At 35.4% G+C, this 17,636-nt stretch overlaps 1 protein-coding gene across 2 annotated transcripts in view; it reads right to left on the bottom strand.

Annotated features, from left to right (window-relative positions):
- The window catches only part of LOC145997314 (chromatin-remodeling complex ATPase chain Iswi-like), a 73,049-nt gene that overhangs the window by 48,883 nt on the left and 6,530 nt on the right, over positions 1-17,636 (bottom strand). Inside the window, exons 2-7 of one of the 2 annotated variants that reach the window (XM_083134216.1) lie at positions 15,686-15,718; positions 14,325-14,402; positions 10,599-10,667; positions 8,438-8,607; positions 6,664-6,903; positions 1,140-1,281 (exon numbers count right to left, since the gene is read on the bottom strand). In XM_083134216.1, coding sequence (XP_082990342.1) covers positions 1,140-1,281; positions 6,664-6,903; positions 8,438-8,607; positions 10,599-10,667; positions 14,325-14,402; positions 15,686-15,718 — 732 coding nt within the window. The remainder of the gene's footprint in view (positions 1-1,139; positions 1,282-6,663; positions 6,904-8,437; positions 8,608-10,598; positions 10,668-14,324; positions 14,403-15,685; positions 15,719-17,636) is intronic. The other variant, XM_083134217.1, reaches the window with a different exon arrangement.

Genomic DNA, 17,636 nt, shown 5'->3' with positions numbered 1-17,636 from the left:
AGAACATTTAACATGTTCTCTATTTCTTTAACCCATTTGGTGAGTTATTTTAGTGTGTTCTGAACTTGGGAGAATATACGAGGAAAGTCATGAAAACAGGGTTGAAATGTCAGAAGAAATTTCTAATTGTGGGATGGTTGTTATGTAAACGTCTAGGAAGTTGTTAAAATTAAAGTTCAGTGTATTACATTACAAAGAACAAAATATCTGGTGGGTACGAGGGGAATATCATCTCTTCAAATCAAGTCACTAATTCACTTTTTCACTACCAAAATAACAAATCCCAAATTCTTGACTTTATCATGCTTTTTTCCCCATTTTTGTTAACATTTATTTAGTCTCCCCAGAACAGTTGTAAATTAAGAAAAATAGATATTTTTATTCAATGAAAAATCCATACCACAAGGTCAGTTCAGATTAAAACTAAAGCTGTACTTTAACAAGAGATTTAGACTTGCTTTTATTATTAATGCATGTAAAAATTAATGCTTCATCCTGGATGGGGAAGGCCACATTACTCTATTTAATATTTTTACAAAACTCCATGCACACAAGAATGTAATTCTTAAGAAACAAAGTGAGCAAATCTTAATCACAACTCAACACAATTTCAGATTTCCAAATATTCAATTTTATCAAATCCCAGTACAGGTACAGTGTAACTCCAATTTTACGTTCTCAGATTATACATTTTCCCACCTTATACATTAAATCGTGATGGTCCCAACATAGCAAAATGTTACAATTCTACTAGATTTTACATTTTTCCGCATTTTAAGTTTTTCAGCGTGGTCCCCTGAAAACCGTAAAATTGAGGTTCTACTGCATATAATGTATATTCACTATACTGTAAAATTATTGACCACAAGCATAATGTCTTGACTTTTTCTTGATTGGAAGGCACCCTGACGTAGTATTTTTGAACTGTGGTAGATTTTGCCCCTTTCTTACGAAGCTGCCAGAAAGGTGGTGAAATTGATCAGTGCTCAAGAAATTATGTAGAAAAATGAATGGTGACTTCGATTGAAATAGATTACACGCCTTTATGTCACAGGATGAACAATGAATCAATTATTTCATGAATCCAGATCAAGAAAATAGATATGGAAAATAGAAAAAATAGAAATTATTTGATTTACCCTAGTTTCCTGATCTCCTATGAGGCACACTGCTCTTAGAGTTGGACACCACTTCTTGAACTCATTCATCCAATTCGCCAACGTGGACTTGGGGACTATTACAATATGAGGGCCTGGAATACTGCGGTAATGCTTCATGTACCTGCAAGAATAGAAACATGTTCTTCACAAACTCAAGTACAAATTATTATGTTATAAAAAAAACAACCCTTTTTACAAGAAAAAAATAATAATATAATTTTAGAGCTAAGGTGATACCACTTTGAACCGATTCCAATATAACTAACTAACTAACTAACTCTCTAGCCTTCTTAAACCCGAAGGTTCATGGCTGCAGCAACACAGGCCTTCCATCTGTCCCTATCTTGAGCAAGATCTATATACTCTTTTCCATCCCTACCGATTTCCTTTAGGTCCATCTCAACGTTGTCCCTCCATCTTCGTCTTGGCCTTCCTACAGGTCTCTTACAATCTGGTTTCCCAACAAGAATCCTGTAAACTCCTCTTTCCTCTCCCATTCGTGCCACATGGCCTGCCCACCTAAGTCTTCTTGATTTAGTTATTCTAATAATATCTGGACATGAATACAAATTATGTAGTTCTAAATTATGTAACCTTCTCCACTCACATGTCTCCTCGTCCCTTTTAGGTCCAAATATTTTCCTAAGGATCTTATTTTCAAATACTCTCAATTTATGTTCCTCTTTCAATGTAAGGGACCAAGTTTCACACCCATATAATACCACAGGCAAAATTACTGTTTTGTATATTTTAACTTTTAGTTCCTTACATATTAAACGAGAAGACAAAAGTTTATGAAGAGAGAAGTAACATGCATTTCCTGAATTAAGCCTACTTTTTATTTCCTCTTTAATATAATTTTCATTTGTTAATATTACTCCTAAGTATTTGAATTTGGAAACTGGTTCAAACGAGTTGTTATCAATAATTAGATTTTGATTATTACCTAACACTTCGTTTCGGCCTGTAAGCATATATTTAGTTTTCTCTTTGTTAACTTCCAAACCTATCTCTTTAGCAGTTTTGAAAAATATTTTAGCATTATTCTTAATCGTATTTATATCATCCCCCAGTAAGTCTACATCATCTGCATATGCTAACAACTGAGTAACACCATTTAATTTTAGTCCTTCTTTAGTTTCTTTTACCTTCCTTACAGCATATTCTAAGGCAAAATTAAAGAGCAATGGAGATAATGCATCTCCTTGTTTTAACCCATCATGAATTATAAATTTGTCAGACATATTATTACCCACACGAATTTTACTTTCTGTTTCACTGGTGCATATTTTTATCATATTAACAAGCTTCTTAGGTATTCCAAACTCTACTAATATATTATATAATTTATCTCTTTTGACCGAATCATATGCTATTTTGAAATCAATGAATAGCTGATGGACATTTTGATTATATTCCCACTTTTTTTCAAGTGCCTGTCTGATGTGAAAAATTTGATCTGTAGTTGATCTGTTACGTTTAAATCCACATTGATAATCACCTATAATTTCATTAGCATATGGGGTTAGTCTTGTTAAAAGAATGTTAGACAATATTTTGTATGTTGTTGAGAGTAGAGAAATTCCACGGTAATTATTGCAGTTCATTTTATCACCTTTTTTAAACACAGGAACAATTATGGATTCTTTCCACTGTTGAGGGATTTCTTCTTTATTCCATATTAAACAAATTAATTTATGAATTTGACATATTAATGAATTTCCACCATATTTAATTAACTCAGCTGGTATTAAATCAATGCCAGGTGCTTTGTTATTCTTAAGCCTTTTAATAGCATCTTTACATGTAAAGTAAATCTAAAGCAGAAAGTTGTAACAGTGTGAGTTTGTATACACTGCTTCATCTGAAAGATCACGGACGACGAGATTGAAGTCGCTAAATATTTTGGAGACTTAAATTGGAAATATTTCATGTAAAACAACAAGATTTGTCCAGGAAAAATGACAAATATGTTACCAAAAGAGCAGTAACGGTTTTTCAAACTTCAGAAAAGCCGTGAAGAACCTAAAAAGTGAATAGGACATTAAAAAGTGACTGGTCCATAGGACGTAAAAATGGCAGCCATCTTCTCGTGAAACTGAAATTTTAAGATAAGTATGAAACATGCATGTAGCTACATTAATGAAAGGCCTAGTTTGAAAATATACGTAAAGTGCCTAATCTGAATGTGGAAAGTGTATTGAACGTATAAATGTACTTAATTTCTCTTGGATTCTTCTGATGATAATCGAGCGTTTCGTGCCGATTTTCTTGTTAAAAATCTACGCATGATTGGAAGTAATTATACGTAGTGTTAAATTGACTTGATGAGATTAAAGTGACGTAAAACTTAAAATATGTAAACAAGACGATGATATGTGATATGTATAATATTGTTTCATAATATGAATGCATTCTTAAAGAAGTGTATGAACGTATATTTCGTACTTGTAATTTTCTAAAATACACTGTACTTTAATTCTTGACATGTGATAATTTTCATTCTTACTTCAAAAATTAATACAGTTATTTGTACAGTAAGTTGATGCATAGAAATTTTGAGTTGAATTTTCAGGAAAGCTTATGATTGGAAATGTGAAAACATTTAATTAATTCTTTTAAGAAATATATGACCGTGACATTCAACAAGCCGAGGAAAGAGCTGAATTGTACAGATATTATGCATGAAAACGCATGTAAAATAAATTAGATACAATAAAATAGATATTACAATATTCTATCACATATTTATGTATTTTCTTTTTACCTTTTTCAGTAATTTTAAGTTTTACAATTTTGGTGGGAAAAAGGTTATTTACGCGCAACTTAGATTTTCCCTTTATGTGAGTTGGCTATGTTTCACAATTTTAGGATTACTTCACAACTTTAGGATTACTCTTCAAGGCGCTCCTTATAGCAAATCGTAAGTTTATTGTCGAAAATCAACCAAAATTAATTTCAAATGGTTTGTACATGCTAATAATACATTTTAAATACATGTTCGCACCCATATAGAAATGAAAGAGCAAATAAAAGCTGTTGAAACCAAACATACGTGTGATTATGCATAAATTGGCATACGTGATACTTCACTAACCAAATTACATCGCTGAATTATTAAAATGTTTTATATGTTTGAAGTTTACATACGTATCTCAGTTATAACAGAGCCAAAGTGATGTAAATTAATATTTGTGATTTTTCTTCACGTTAATCACATCAAGTCAGTTTAATACCACGAAGAATTATTCCAAATCTTGCGTAGATCTTTACGAGGAAAATCGGCACGAAACGCTCGATTATCAAGTGGAAACCAAGACGAATTATGTAAATTTATACGTTCAACAGACTTTCCACATTCAGAGTAGACACTTTATGTTTATTATCAAACTAGGCCTTTCATTTAAGTAGCTACATATATTTCCACAATACTTATCTGTTAGCTCGTTATGAAGAGTTGCCAGGTCCCCATCGAAGAAGAAGCGGTGCGTAGAATGAAAAAAACACTGTTTCCTCATCAGGCTCGTCGTAAGCTGTGAGTGTGTGGGATGAGCTGGGAGGGAGGGAGGGATGGGCATTACTGGGTGGCCTTCTTCAAGCCAGGTGGAGTGGTTGTACTCATGGCCGATATATAGGCCCTCTCCCATCTTTTGCGAACAGAGGTGTTGGCTGGTTGGGGAAGGAGATGGATACTCGCTACCCGGAAGCAGTCGTTGAAACTGATGTTGTGGTGGTTGGTGTGGACGGCGACAGTGAAAAGTTCCAGTTCCGTCTATTTCTCCTCACACCGATGATGCTATGAAATTAGCGAAAATTTTGAATTTTTCTACTGTCCGGTGAGTGTTTCCTTTTACCTTCTTTGATTTTTACTTAGCCCTTTTGGCCCTCCTTGCTTTTATCCATATATATATATATATATATATATATATATATATATATATATATATATATATATATATATAATACTACACTAAAGATGCTGACCAAGGCAGTCTTTATTACACAGAGTGATCCATTGAAGTCTAAACTGCCATGTCAGTGTTTGTGCATTCGGCAGGTGAGGCACTCGCAGCCATATGTCAACACTGTACTTGTCCGTGAATCAAGTGTGCAAATTTCAATAACTAGTTTAAAGAGTGATTTATTTAATTGCAAATTCATGAAATAAGGTGCTGAAACTAAAATTACCCATAACTCACTGCAGTTCTCATTGATTATGTAGATAATTTCTTGGCACATGACAAGTTTCAGTTCTTCCAGGGTGTGTGGATTTGACACGTATAGAGAATTTTTTAATGTATCCCAGAGATAAAAATCACATGGAACTTTTCCACACGGGAATCTTGATTCAAATCGCCTTCTAACTTCACATGCCAAATGCCAATTGAGTTAACACATATGAATCATAAATAAACCCACACTGTGCAGACTGCGCAGTAGAAAGCATTTGCTGAGCCATAACACACTTTGCAGTTTAATACACTAGAAAAAAACAATACGGAGCAAGCACCCCATCACTAATAAAGAGGCCACACAATACACAACAAAGACCCCTAACACTTCACAGTCTCGTGTCTATACTTTCAGCACCTCCGTAAAAACCAGTTTCCTCACACCTTCACCAGCTTATGTTAGTGGGCATCATAATAAAGATGTATAAAAAATGTGTGTGCATCGAAGGAGACTAGTTTGATCACATCCTTTTATAAATCTGGTAAGTAAATAACTTTTTGAAATAGTTACGGAAACTATTGTGTGGCTGCTTCATTGACACTACTAAGCCAAAAACGGCCACGAGTGACTCACTTGCCGACAGGGCAAACACTTCAATGGAGAATAGAACACTTTACAAGTAATGTTTCTCAGTCTTTGAGACATGAAATGATTTTGTTAGTTTTTTGAAATGACAGAACAATAACAATGTATATGAAAAGCAATGTTGCAATCTTATGGAAAAAAACAAACTGAAAATCACTTAGTGTTGATCCAATGGAGGCTGGATGGTCTAAATTTGCAGAAGAATGGCAAAGGACCACTCTTCAAGGACATGTAATCCTGTGCCCAATTTTGAAAAAAATAATTTAAAAAATCTTAAAATATGCAACTAATTTTAGATCATAATTTTCACAAATTTGAAAACGAGGCCCCAAATTGTCCCACATTGTAAATAAATACTTTTTTTTAAAATTCTTGTTGTTATTACATGTAACAGAAAAACATACAAGCAAGGAACTGTGGTTACATTGCATATTTTTTTTTTGGGGGGGGGGGGTGCATTTTGAAAATGCATTTTTTAAAAAAATAGTTTCAATAAATATTTCGTTTTGTCATTCCAGTATGTCATATCTTCAAATGTATATAAATGAACAAAAATGACAGATCTGAATTATAATTTGTAGTTTCCAAGAAATGGCTTGTTAATTGTGTTCCACTTTCTGGTTAGTACAAAATAGTACCAATTGACTATAACAAAGTAAAAGAAGGAAAAAAACAAATCACTTACCCCAAGAGAGAAATGGTTTGAAGAGTTTTACCCAAACCCATCTCATCGGCCAATATTCCATTAATGCCATTTTCGTATAGGGAGATCATCCAGTTCAATCCTCTTGTTTGATAATCACGCAGCTCACCTCCCTTTATATAAGGCGGTGATGCATCAAACCTTGTGATAATGCGAGTGTGAGCATTTGTTTCTGCCAACAATTCCTCGTCTTCCTCTTGTTCGGTTTTTCGGTGCCGATGACTGCAAAATGAATCAATATTTGTAGTGTCATACAACAAAATCAATAACCGATGAATATGCTGTAAAGCAATGTGACCGACCCTCCATACTCGTAGCACTACTTGCAGCTGGAGAATAGCAGGGGACCAACTTCCTTACTTGGATATTTACCTTTCATGTTTAAAATAACATATGCTAAATCATGCAAATTTCCAAAAACAAGTCTGCAGTTACTGATTTCAAGTTTTTATTATGTTTCACATGCAAACATGCGTGAAATTTATCGGAAAACAATCAGATTCTTACATGCAAAAAAATACAAACCACAGCTTCCATTAACCGAGCCACAGAATATTTCCACACTCCTATTACTCTGTTTTATACAATGCGATTGCCAATATGGCTTTTCTTTACATCGCTGTCAAAGTTATAATTCGTACAGCGTGATTGCCATTCTGGCTTTTTTACACATTGCTGGCAAAGTCGTAATTTGTACAGCATGATTATTTTTTTATATACAACGTTTTCGACTTGAGAACTTATGATCTGTCATAGCAACACTGAAATATGATTCACATTTCCTTGAGACCACAAAATTAATTATGAAGATGTAAAAAATATTACCTAGTTGAACGTTACAGATCATCATTTAAATGGAAAGTTTTCGATACTAAGGATTTATTTGTTTGTGTACATTTTATATTAAATATTTATCTCAAAGCACAAAAATGGAACTCTCAAATGTGGTAGTTTAATTATTGTTATTTTACCTAGTCATAATCAAAACCCATCTCATTTATCAGTAGAAAAAATGAGTATCCAAGTGGATTACTATGAATCATCTACAGCCGCGGTTCACAGAAAGAAACTAATGATATACAAGTTCAGTCTGTAGGAAATTCATTTTCTTCCAAATATTAATACCATACAATAACATAGAAACTGGTACTCACGGTTTCAGCAAAGCTGTTTTTTGGTATGTTCTATGAATTTCAGAGGCCACTGCCATCATCCTCATTGGAACTTGACAAGGATGGTGGAAAATTAATAGAACAAACCAAAAAACAGCTTCGCGGAAACCACTAGTACCAAGTTTCTCTGTTATAAAATATATTTTCACATAATTCTAGCTACTTAACTTTATGAACGCTATGTAACTGTGTATAATGACTAATTTCTGAAACTTTTTAAATGTACAAGAAGCCTTGTAACTAGAAACAGGTTAATTTCATGAAAATTGTCTACTAGTGAAATACATGATAACTTCAAATTACACTGGCTTGGAAAATACGACAGAATGTGACAAGCAGCAGCAGCATATCTGTAAAATGGCCCTACAACAATGTGATGATAAACCAACAGTAACATCTGCCACACACTTTATGGCATGACAGCTCACATGCTAATCACCAATGAACAGAACACTGCCATAATGCTACTGATTAATATTTCTATAGCCATAAAACAAGTGGTTTTACCAGAGTTTACATTGTCGGGCAAATCATGTATTGCAAATTAACAGATGTACTATTTAAAAGAATGTAAAGCTACTTACTCTCCAGACTCTGATATTCTCTGTTGCTCCGGTATGATCTTCTTAGGTCGACCTGGTTTAATCTTCAATGGGCTTGAAGGGGGCTTATCACGTTGGTTTCCTGACATAAAATGGGTGAAGATCTCAGTTTGTTGTAGGAGGTAATCGAACCGTTTGCTTCGATCAGTTTCCTAAAATTAATAATAATTAATATCACTGTATAAAGGGCATCGAATTAAGAAATAGCCTAATGTTGGGAAGAGAAGTCAAAAAAATTTGGTGTCATCAGCTTTTACCAATCATTCAAGTCTCACAAAGTTTCAAGCATTTAACTGCACCTGTCGTTCAAAAGGTTCGCTAAACATGAAAGAAAAAGAAAATCTCACACCAAGAAGGTAAAGTTCTCAATGAGAGCACACAAATATGGAGGTAGGGCCACACACAATCACAATATTGGCCATTATTTTTTTATTTTGAAAGTGATTAGCACCATGTTACAGCCACCTTTACCCACTTCAAGTACTCATTTAAGAGACTGGGTGCACCTCAGAGCCACTTTAGGCAGGAACAAGGTTGGAAAACCTTGTACCCATCCTGGAAATCGAACCTGTCTCTCCCAACTGGACCACTGTGGTTCTTCCATGAAGAAGAGTGGATTTTATATCCAAAATCTTGGCTAGTAAAAAAATGCTACATTGTTCTGGACCTTCCACCTCAGTGGAAACTCTGTTTCAAGACCGTAACTGTTCATTTACGGAAGGCATGTTGTTTATCTGTCTGTGCACTTACATTATGTTCAAACAATCTTCAGCGCAAAAATGATGAGCTAGTATGTTAGAGACAGCATGTCAGCTGGTAAAGCTTTTCATGGCAATGGCCTGGCATTACTGCACATGAGCCGGCGACTGTCTCACATGTATGTGCGGGAGAATCATGTATGCACATGATTGTCATCCATCTTGCAAGATATGCGAGGAGTAAACATAAATACTTTTAAAAACTACATCTTAATAATCTATATTTGCTTAGCCAGTAACACAAAAAGCACATGAGAGACTCCATTCTATGGACTTGTGTGATGCACAATCATTGGAAAAGTATCTGCTGGTGAAATTAATTACATTATAGTTACTAATGAAATCATCGATACCTATCAACTAATAAACAGGGTCTCTAAAAAGTCATGCAAGTGAGATATTGTTCGTACATAACTTTTGTACAAAAAGCAATAAAGACATGAAACTTACACTGAATATTAACTTTGTATGTGTGAATAATTTTGAAACTTTAAACAAGAAAATCATGCCCTACATAAATAGTATGCGGAAAAAGTTACAGAGGTGTAAAGAAGTTCTTGATTGATTTGTGTTTTAAGTCCACTTTATGCACAATAAGGCTAATTGGGACTGGACCTACAGTTTAAAGTGGGATCCGAACCACTATGTGCCTCCACAGGGAATTCTTGATTACAAGGCGACAACGCAACCACTGCATCATCAAGGAGACCCCATAAAGAAGTTCTTGTGAAAAAAAAAACTATAGTTACAATAATTTTTAATATGTATCAGTGGCCTTTGTGGGAATATATCAAATTGATCAAAGAATGCTAACTTTTTATGTATTACAGATGATTCCTGGGGTTAATTATAACATTCATAAACAAGGGTTTTTTCTTTTAATCATGAGGTGTACTAGCAACATTGATCATGTCAGAGGGAAGTAGCAGGTAGGCCCGACATTTGGCCATGTCATTCAATCGATGCCACGATCAAATAAAAGAATTGAAATTTGTCGTACAAAAACCTAACCTACCTATTTTCTGCAACATTCATGTACAGCATGACAAAGTAAATAGCAGTGTAAATTTTATGTTACCATTGTGTTGTGATTGAGCATGATATTATGTATAATCGTGAGGAAGAAGGCCAAATGTGTTCAATAGTCTGTTGTTATCACAAGAGAGTTAGTTTAGCTTTTTCAGACACCATGTCATATATTTGTCGAAATGTTAATAAACCTTGTTCGTGATTTAAATACAGAATACATTTTATTTCGTCTATCCACGTGTATATAGGAATTTTAATCACTCTGAACGTTTCAAGTTACCTTTTTGTACAAAGATTACATGTGTTCAAAACATCACTTGCGGGGACTTTTTTAACACATTCCTGCGCATACTTACCAGTTTTGTTTCAAAATCCTCAAACTTGTTCCGGATTCCTTCAATTGGAGTTTCTGGGGGTGGCGTGCTCTGCAGAAGAAACAAAAAACTTGATGATATACAAAAAAAACTGCAACTAGAGACTACAGATTCTTACATAAATACCCATCTTGTACACACAAAAACCTCTAGAAGATAGACATGTATATTCTTGAACTCTCTTTAGATCCTGATGCCAATCAGGAGGGGGAAAACAAACATTCATGTTTACATTAAAACATGGTAACTTCTTAATGGTATAGCAATAATACTGTTGCCTTGGCATTAAGGAATCCTGGGTTCAACGGCTCAAACTCTCAGCGCAATCCCGTTTCATAACTAAATAGCCTAACTGGGTATAAAGTGAACTCAACTTCAGTAGGTAGAACATTCAATCTAAGGGGTTCAAAGCATAATTTCGATCATCACTAGGGAACGGAAGTTTAGGTAAATAAATGTTTATTCCGCGATAAGATAGAGACCCTTGTTTTTGCCAAAATTCTGGTCATAGCCTTATATGTCAACACAGCAAATTTTATTTTACATAAAAACACATATTTTCCAGTTTTCCATATGCACACACCTCTTTCATATCGACAGTGTCAGGTTTGTTTTGTCTTTGAACACGCTCGCTGGCAGACTTCTGGCGCCTTGCCTACGATCCTATTGGGGGAAAACATTACCCCCACTGGATCTAACGCACAAGTGCTAATATTCAAAATGTACAGACATTTTTGGGAAAACCAAGGTTTTCAAACTTTGTGCCAAATTGCACGTGTTTTGGAAGGTGAAGTAGAGGTAGAGGAAGCTTTGGAAAACTTCAATGTTAGTGACATTTCATGCTTCAAATATGCAAGAATTGTTTCTGGAGCAATCTTTCTCACAATATAAGATTTTTTTTTTTTAGAGAGATAATCGTCACAGATTTACAATGGAGAATTTGGAAAAAACTATGGTGATCCACTGCAACTCTTCTAAAAAAGAGGTAAGCATTTACAAACTGATTTCAGGTGTTTAAAATGGATGTAATATTTTGTTTTTGTTACCAAATATTTTTTATTTTTGTCACATATTTTCCTCTTTTTATCACATATTTTCAACATTTATGACACAAAAAATAAATATTTTTGAGTAGCACATAAAGTTCTGTTCCCTAATCATCACACTGCAGCTCCTAATTCTCAACACTGCACCTCATTCTCCTAATCTGAGATGAGCTCTTGATTATTATACACTAACATACAATTAAAAAAAAAGTAAGGAAGGTGTACTTTTGGAACTGAACAAGGGTACACATCATTGTATCGGTTATTGTTATCATATGTCTGCAATGGAATTTTTCTTTGGAAAACAGAAATTGCATAATATGCAACCCTTAATACATGCAATCTTTCATCCACAGCTTCAATATTTACTACTAGATGTTTATATTTCTAGTTTACTAAGAAACCTGTACCAAAGGTATTGTGTGTGCGTGTCCACTATAGAATAGTGTGAAGTTACTGGTATCCATAACCTCTATTCCATTCCAGCATATTTCTTGAATTGCCACTACATCCACTTTGTATTTCTCCATTTCCATTTTTAGTTGTTTTAGCATCCCTGCGATATGTAACTTCTCACGTTCCCACCACCAAATCTTGGTCCATTTTCTTGCCTTGTCGTACATCCTTTAAATCAATCCGATGCTTATCTCTTGGCTTCTCAACAATAGTGATCATGGTGGGGTTGTTAGCACCATGCCCAACCTGGATGGCTAGGTTATATGGTTTTGGGGTTTACATACCCTAGGATGGTTGCTTTCACTACAGCTCCAGGGCCCATCCTGCCCCTGGTTTTACTTCAGAGTTTTCCTTCTCCTAGTCTTTGGGAATCCCTCCCTTCTCCACAAGCCAGTGGATTCCCTTTTCTCCCAAGAGGGTGGGTTGCCTCTTCCGTCGTCTCTGCCGTTCTGAAGGACTCCTTCTCCACCACAGATGCCATTGGGGTCTTCGCCATAACCCTGGCTAGGGACAGTTATTGGTAACACTGGCAATAATCATAATTATAAACAGCCTGCAAGTTACTGTGGAATGTTATCCTGGTTTGTATAGTACATGTTTACATATTATGCAATTTCTGTTTTCTAAGGAAAATTCCATTGCAGACATATGGTTACAAATTTGATGAAGGTGAATGACCCCACTGTGGGGTTCCTTATAGAACACTCACACACACAGACATACTATATTTGAATTTTGTTACTTAGTGTTGCTTTTCTGCTACTTTTGACTAACTGTGATGATGAAGATGAGTTATGATGTGACGAAATCAACTAAGGGGCACTCACAAAGAACAACACATATGTCCAACGAGGATTCGAACCTGGAACCCCTGGCATTGAAGCATGCTTTGTGGAAACCACTCTGCCACAGAGATTGGCATAAAACCATTATTGTGGGAAGGTGTTCGCTTACATTTCCTACACATACTTCAAACAATTCTCTGCATTTATCCTTGCTAGTAAATTTTACTAACATTCTTTACTATAAAGGATAGATAGATTATATTAACTAGGGATGGCCAAATCCGGATAAGATTCTACCCAGATGTTGGATAAATTTCTATCCGGAATTCAGGTGTTTTGATATCTGGATATGTGGATTATCCAAAACACCTGTGCATTATTTTCCTGTAGTTTACGGTTATTACAAGCATAAGAAAACAGTTTTTCTTTGTGACGTTTCAGGAGAACACACGCTCCTTTCATCAGACTACAGGAAAATAATTCTATAATGCAAGCAATGCGTACATACAAGAAAAACCTGTGCATTATCTGGATAGTTTTATCATTTATCCGTTCCACTGACTCTCCGCATATTCTTCTATTCCTCATGTACGTATTTCTACTGATCGATTCCTTACAAACCCTTCATCCAATCTGTCTGTTTATCCAATTTACAGATTCTTTGCACATTTTATATATGTTTACCATTTGTGCCTAAACAGACCTCTGCATTACTAAGTGCAGTAAAAATGTTGAAAGTTTTCCACCGTAACAAAAAACATAACCTTATCAGTTTGGTATCCCCAACCTCTATTTGGTAATTACTTCCTTAATTCCAAGCACCATTCTTGCCAGAATAGCTTACTGAACTTTAATAAGTAAATAGCAATCTGAATGATTAGTCTACAGTTATTACAAGCATAAAACCACAACGAAAAACTGTGTTTTTATGCTAGTAATAACCATAGACAACAAGATAAATAATTCTACAATGCAAGCAATGCATACATACAAGAAAAATTATGTAATCTGAATGCACAGATTATCTGAATACTTGGATATCAGGAATGACTGTATTAGTCTGATATCTGTAATGTTTGGATATCCACATTATCTGTTGCATCAAAATGGGTATCGGATAATTTGAAACCCAGATTTTGTGGCTACTGTCTACAAGTGGCTGCACTGCACTATCTACTAGAGATATGGATGCCTACGTCATTATCGCAGCTGGTTCTAAGCCCCAAAATAGGAGGGTGAAAGGTTAGTTATAAAGCACCAAGGGTTCCCCAATGCCAAGTACAACACTGAAATTTAGAAGACATGAAGATAATAATGATCAAAGGACAGTGGACGATGGAAGCAGATTGTTGAAGAAACCGAGACTCAGTTTTAACCCCAAGTAATAGGCAGATCATAATATATACCAGAATAAAACTTACATTTTTGCTTTCAGATTCTTCGCAGTCATCGATTCCTTCTTTTCCTTTTGATGACTCTGTATCTGAGGTAGATGTGTTCTGAAAGAAAAAGAAAACAATTAGAAACTGTGACTAGTTTGAAATAAAATGCCAGCTTACAAGGTCCTTACAAAAATAACAAATTTTAAAAAATATTTTCATGACACAAAAACCCTGGATCACTACTTGCTTTCTATGAGGGGGAAGCCAAAAATATCCTGCATTTTCACCATAACTTTCTTTAGGTTGTCCACACTGCCTTGAGCCCTTGCATGCTTGTGGTTACGTCGTCAAGGCTTGATCTCGATTGCTCATTTTTCTTCCTTTTGTTACATGTAAGCATGGCTGCTCCACTGGCAATTTGCACCAAGGAAGCAGAGATCAGTGACCAAATTCCTCTGGTCTGAAGGTATGTCGCACGCTGAAATTCATCACAGGCTTTAAGAACAATACAGGAGACAGCTCTATACTGCATAGAAGTGTGTATGAGTGGATCAAGAGGTTTAAAAATGCCCAAACAATCTTGAAGCAAGAAGCGGGAGCAGAACGCCCATCAACCTCCACAGCTGACGGGAAGATTCAACAAGCTTCTGATGAACCGACAGCTCACCATCGATGAGGTGTCATGTTGTCCACAAATTAGTCATCAGTGGGGTGCCCAAGGAAGGGGGATTGAAAACCTCCTTCCCTTTGAGCCAGTATTTCTTTAAAAAGAACATAGATAACATAGCACTGACTGCTAAAAAAAAGTATACATAACCCCCTCATCGACAATTCTAGGCAAGCCACTGTTACTCATGGTTCAACATGCGAAATCATCCACAACAAGCTCCAGATCACTGACCTGTTTTGCCTTGGTGCACGCTACCAGTGGAGCGATTTAGATAAAACCTTGGCCACGTAACCACGAGAGTGCCAACATTTAGAACATTAGTGTAGAAGGTAGTGTGGCAAACCTAAAGAAAGTTGTGGTGGATAATTATTGACCTGCCCTCGTACGTTTCCTATGTGATACTAAATTTAACACACACTGTACAGGCAGAAAAATGCATTCTTAGGATATGGCTATTTCACATTGCTTTTCTACATCTCTGGTTAATGAACTGATTAAATGGGCAATGGGACAAACACAGTACGCCCACACAATGATAAGGGTTCGAACCTGGGACCTCTGACTTTGCATCATGCAATAACTACTAGGCTCTCTCATGAGTCAAATGTATATTTACATGCACTTCATTCTTACAGTAAACAGACAATAGGGAATTCAAGGAAAACAAGATTTACTGTGAAAAGAAATGCAGGAACTATTATCCTGAATTAAATATCGGAACTTCCCTTACCTCACTCTTTTCTTGTTCCACTGTTTCAATCATCTGCAAAAAAACAAAGCAAAAAATAGAAGCAAATAAAAACTAAGGAGAGTGCAGAACTCATATAAAAAGCAATAAAGGTATAAGAACTGATAAAATCATTTGAACCAATTTTTACCCCACAAAAAAGTAGTGACATTATACGCACACTGACTGATCTTTACTTAATTAAATCAAGCTGACCAAAATAAGCATAGCTAGTGCTCAATAACAAACAGAAAATTAGCAAAGTTTTTGGAACTAGCAATGGTTGGTTGCATACCATGAGAATATGGCACAAATAATAATAATTTTTATGTAAGTTACAAAGCAGTGACAATGAATGAAAGAAACAAAACACAAATTCAGCACAAAAAAATCAATTTAGCATCCTGCAGTGCAACAAAACATAATGATTCAGATTATTTTCCCATGTGTGTAGCTTTGCAGAAACAGGTTTCCCCATGATATAAACTTTTCATATCACCTTCAAACTTTTGTTAACAATATTTCCAATCATTCGAAAGACGCCAGCGATACACTGGATTGCAAGGCCTAAGTTCCGATTGTGTCATGGTATTTAGAAGTTGTACAGGAGGATGAAGTATAAAAATGGGTCGTAGAAGATTGGAAATGATTTTGGAGAAACTAACTTGCATTTTAACTCTGAAGAAAAAGCTCTGAAAAATCGCTCTAGCAACTGCATTTTTTACAAGCACATTACAGGCAAAAAATGCGGATAAACTCTGTGACATGAACTAAAATATTCTATCTTAGTGACAATATATAAATAGGGAATCCTTGATCGAATGTACTCACAAAATTGTTTTATTAGTTTGTTTTTTAATGTGCAGATTTATATACTATATCTAACATAAAATTCATTTCGAGGCACTGGAAATGCAAATAACCATGACATCTGATACAAAACTTTGGCCCGCATGAATAAAGCCTTCAGGCTGGGCTGCCATGGGCTAAGAAATATTTACTTCACCATAAAACATCTCTGAGAGTTAAAAACAACAGAAAACATACATAAACAACATAACCTTCATAAACTATGAACAATGTTTCTCTTTCTAGTGGAGGTACTAAGTCGAGGATAACTACAACAGATGTAATACCCCTTCTCTTTCTTCTTGCTCTGACTTTGTCAAACAAAAGCCTGTCGACTTTGGCCAACATTCCTGTTTTTGTAGGATTTCAGTTTCCAGTTCCTGTGTAATGTTAATGAAATTATGAGATACACGGCACTAATAATGGTATAATTTAACAATACAGGGAATTTCTCCTATTTGTTTGAAATTTCGGATACTTACTAATTTGGGTCTCCTAATCACGAATCTGCACTTAAATTTGGCGCTCAAGTATAGAATTTCCTGAATTATGTGGAATTAACACCGGTATGATTGTCAATACACTACTGTGGTAGCCATGTTTGATGTTGACAAGTGAGGTTCGGTTTTCGTTGCATACTTGTTGCTGTGTCTACAGCGTTGCCGCATTGTTACTTTCTCATTTGGGGATCATTGATCGTAGCAGAATAGAGGCGGAAAGGTGCCTTGAATTACGAACGGATCGGACTTTGGAATTTTTTAAACTTGCTGGAATTTTGTATAATCCGATAAGTTTGGAGGAGAATGGCGATAGTGACGATGACAGTGTGGAGGGAGATGATGTTGTGGATTGCGGCTTCGAATAGAGGTAAGTTTGGCAACGGTGCGGTTCCTAGAGTGTTGTACGAATAGTTATACCAATTGAATGTAATCTGTGAATTGCATGGAGTGTTCATTTGCATGTGAGAAAATGGTGTCTTGAAAAGTGTGGATTACCTGTTTCTTCCACGATTCATTGACGGTAAGGATAGGTTACGTTAGTTAGAATAACTGAAATATATGCAATTTGTTTGAAATTCGGTGTACATAATGACTGTGCAGTTGAA

Source organism: Lepisma saccharinum, chromosome 13, assembly GCF_977018435.1.
Source record: "Lepisma saccharinum chromosome 13, izLepSacc3.1, whole genome shotgun sequence".
NCBI lineage: Eukaryota > Metazoa > Arthropoda > Insecta > Zygentoma > Lepismatidae > Lepisma > Lepisma saccharinum.
This window is presented reverse-complemented; position numbering and strand designations above follow the sequence as displayed.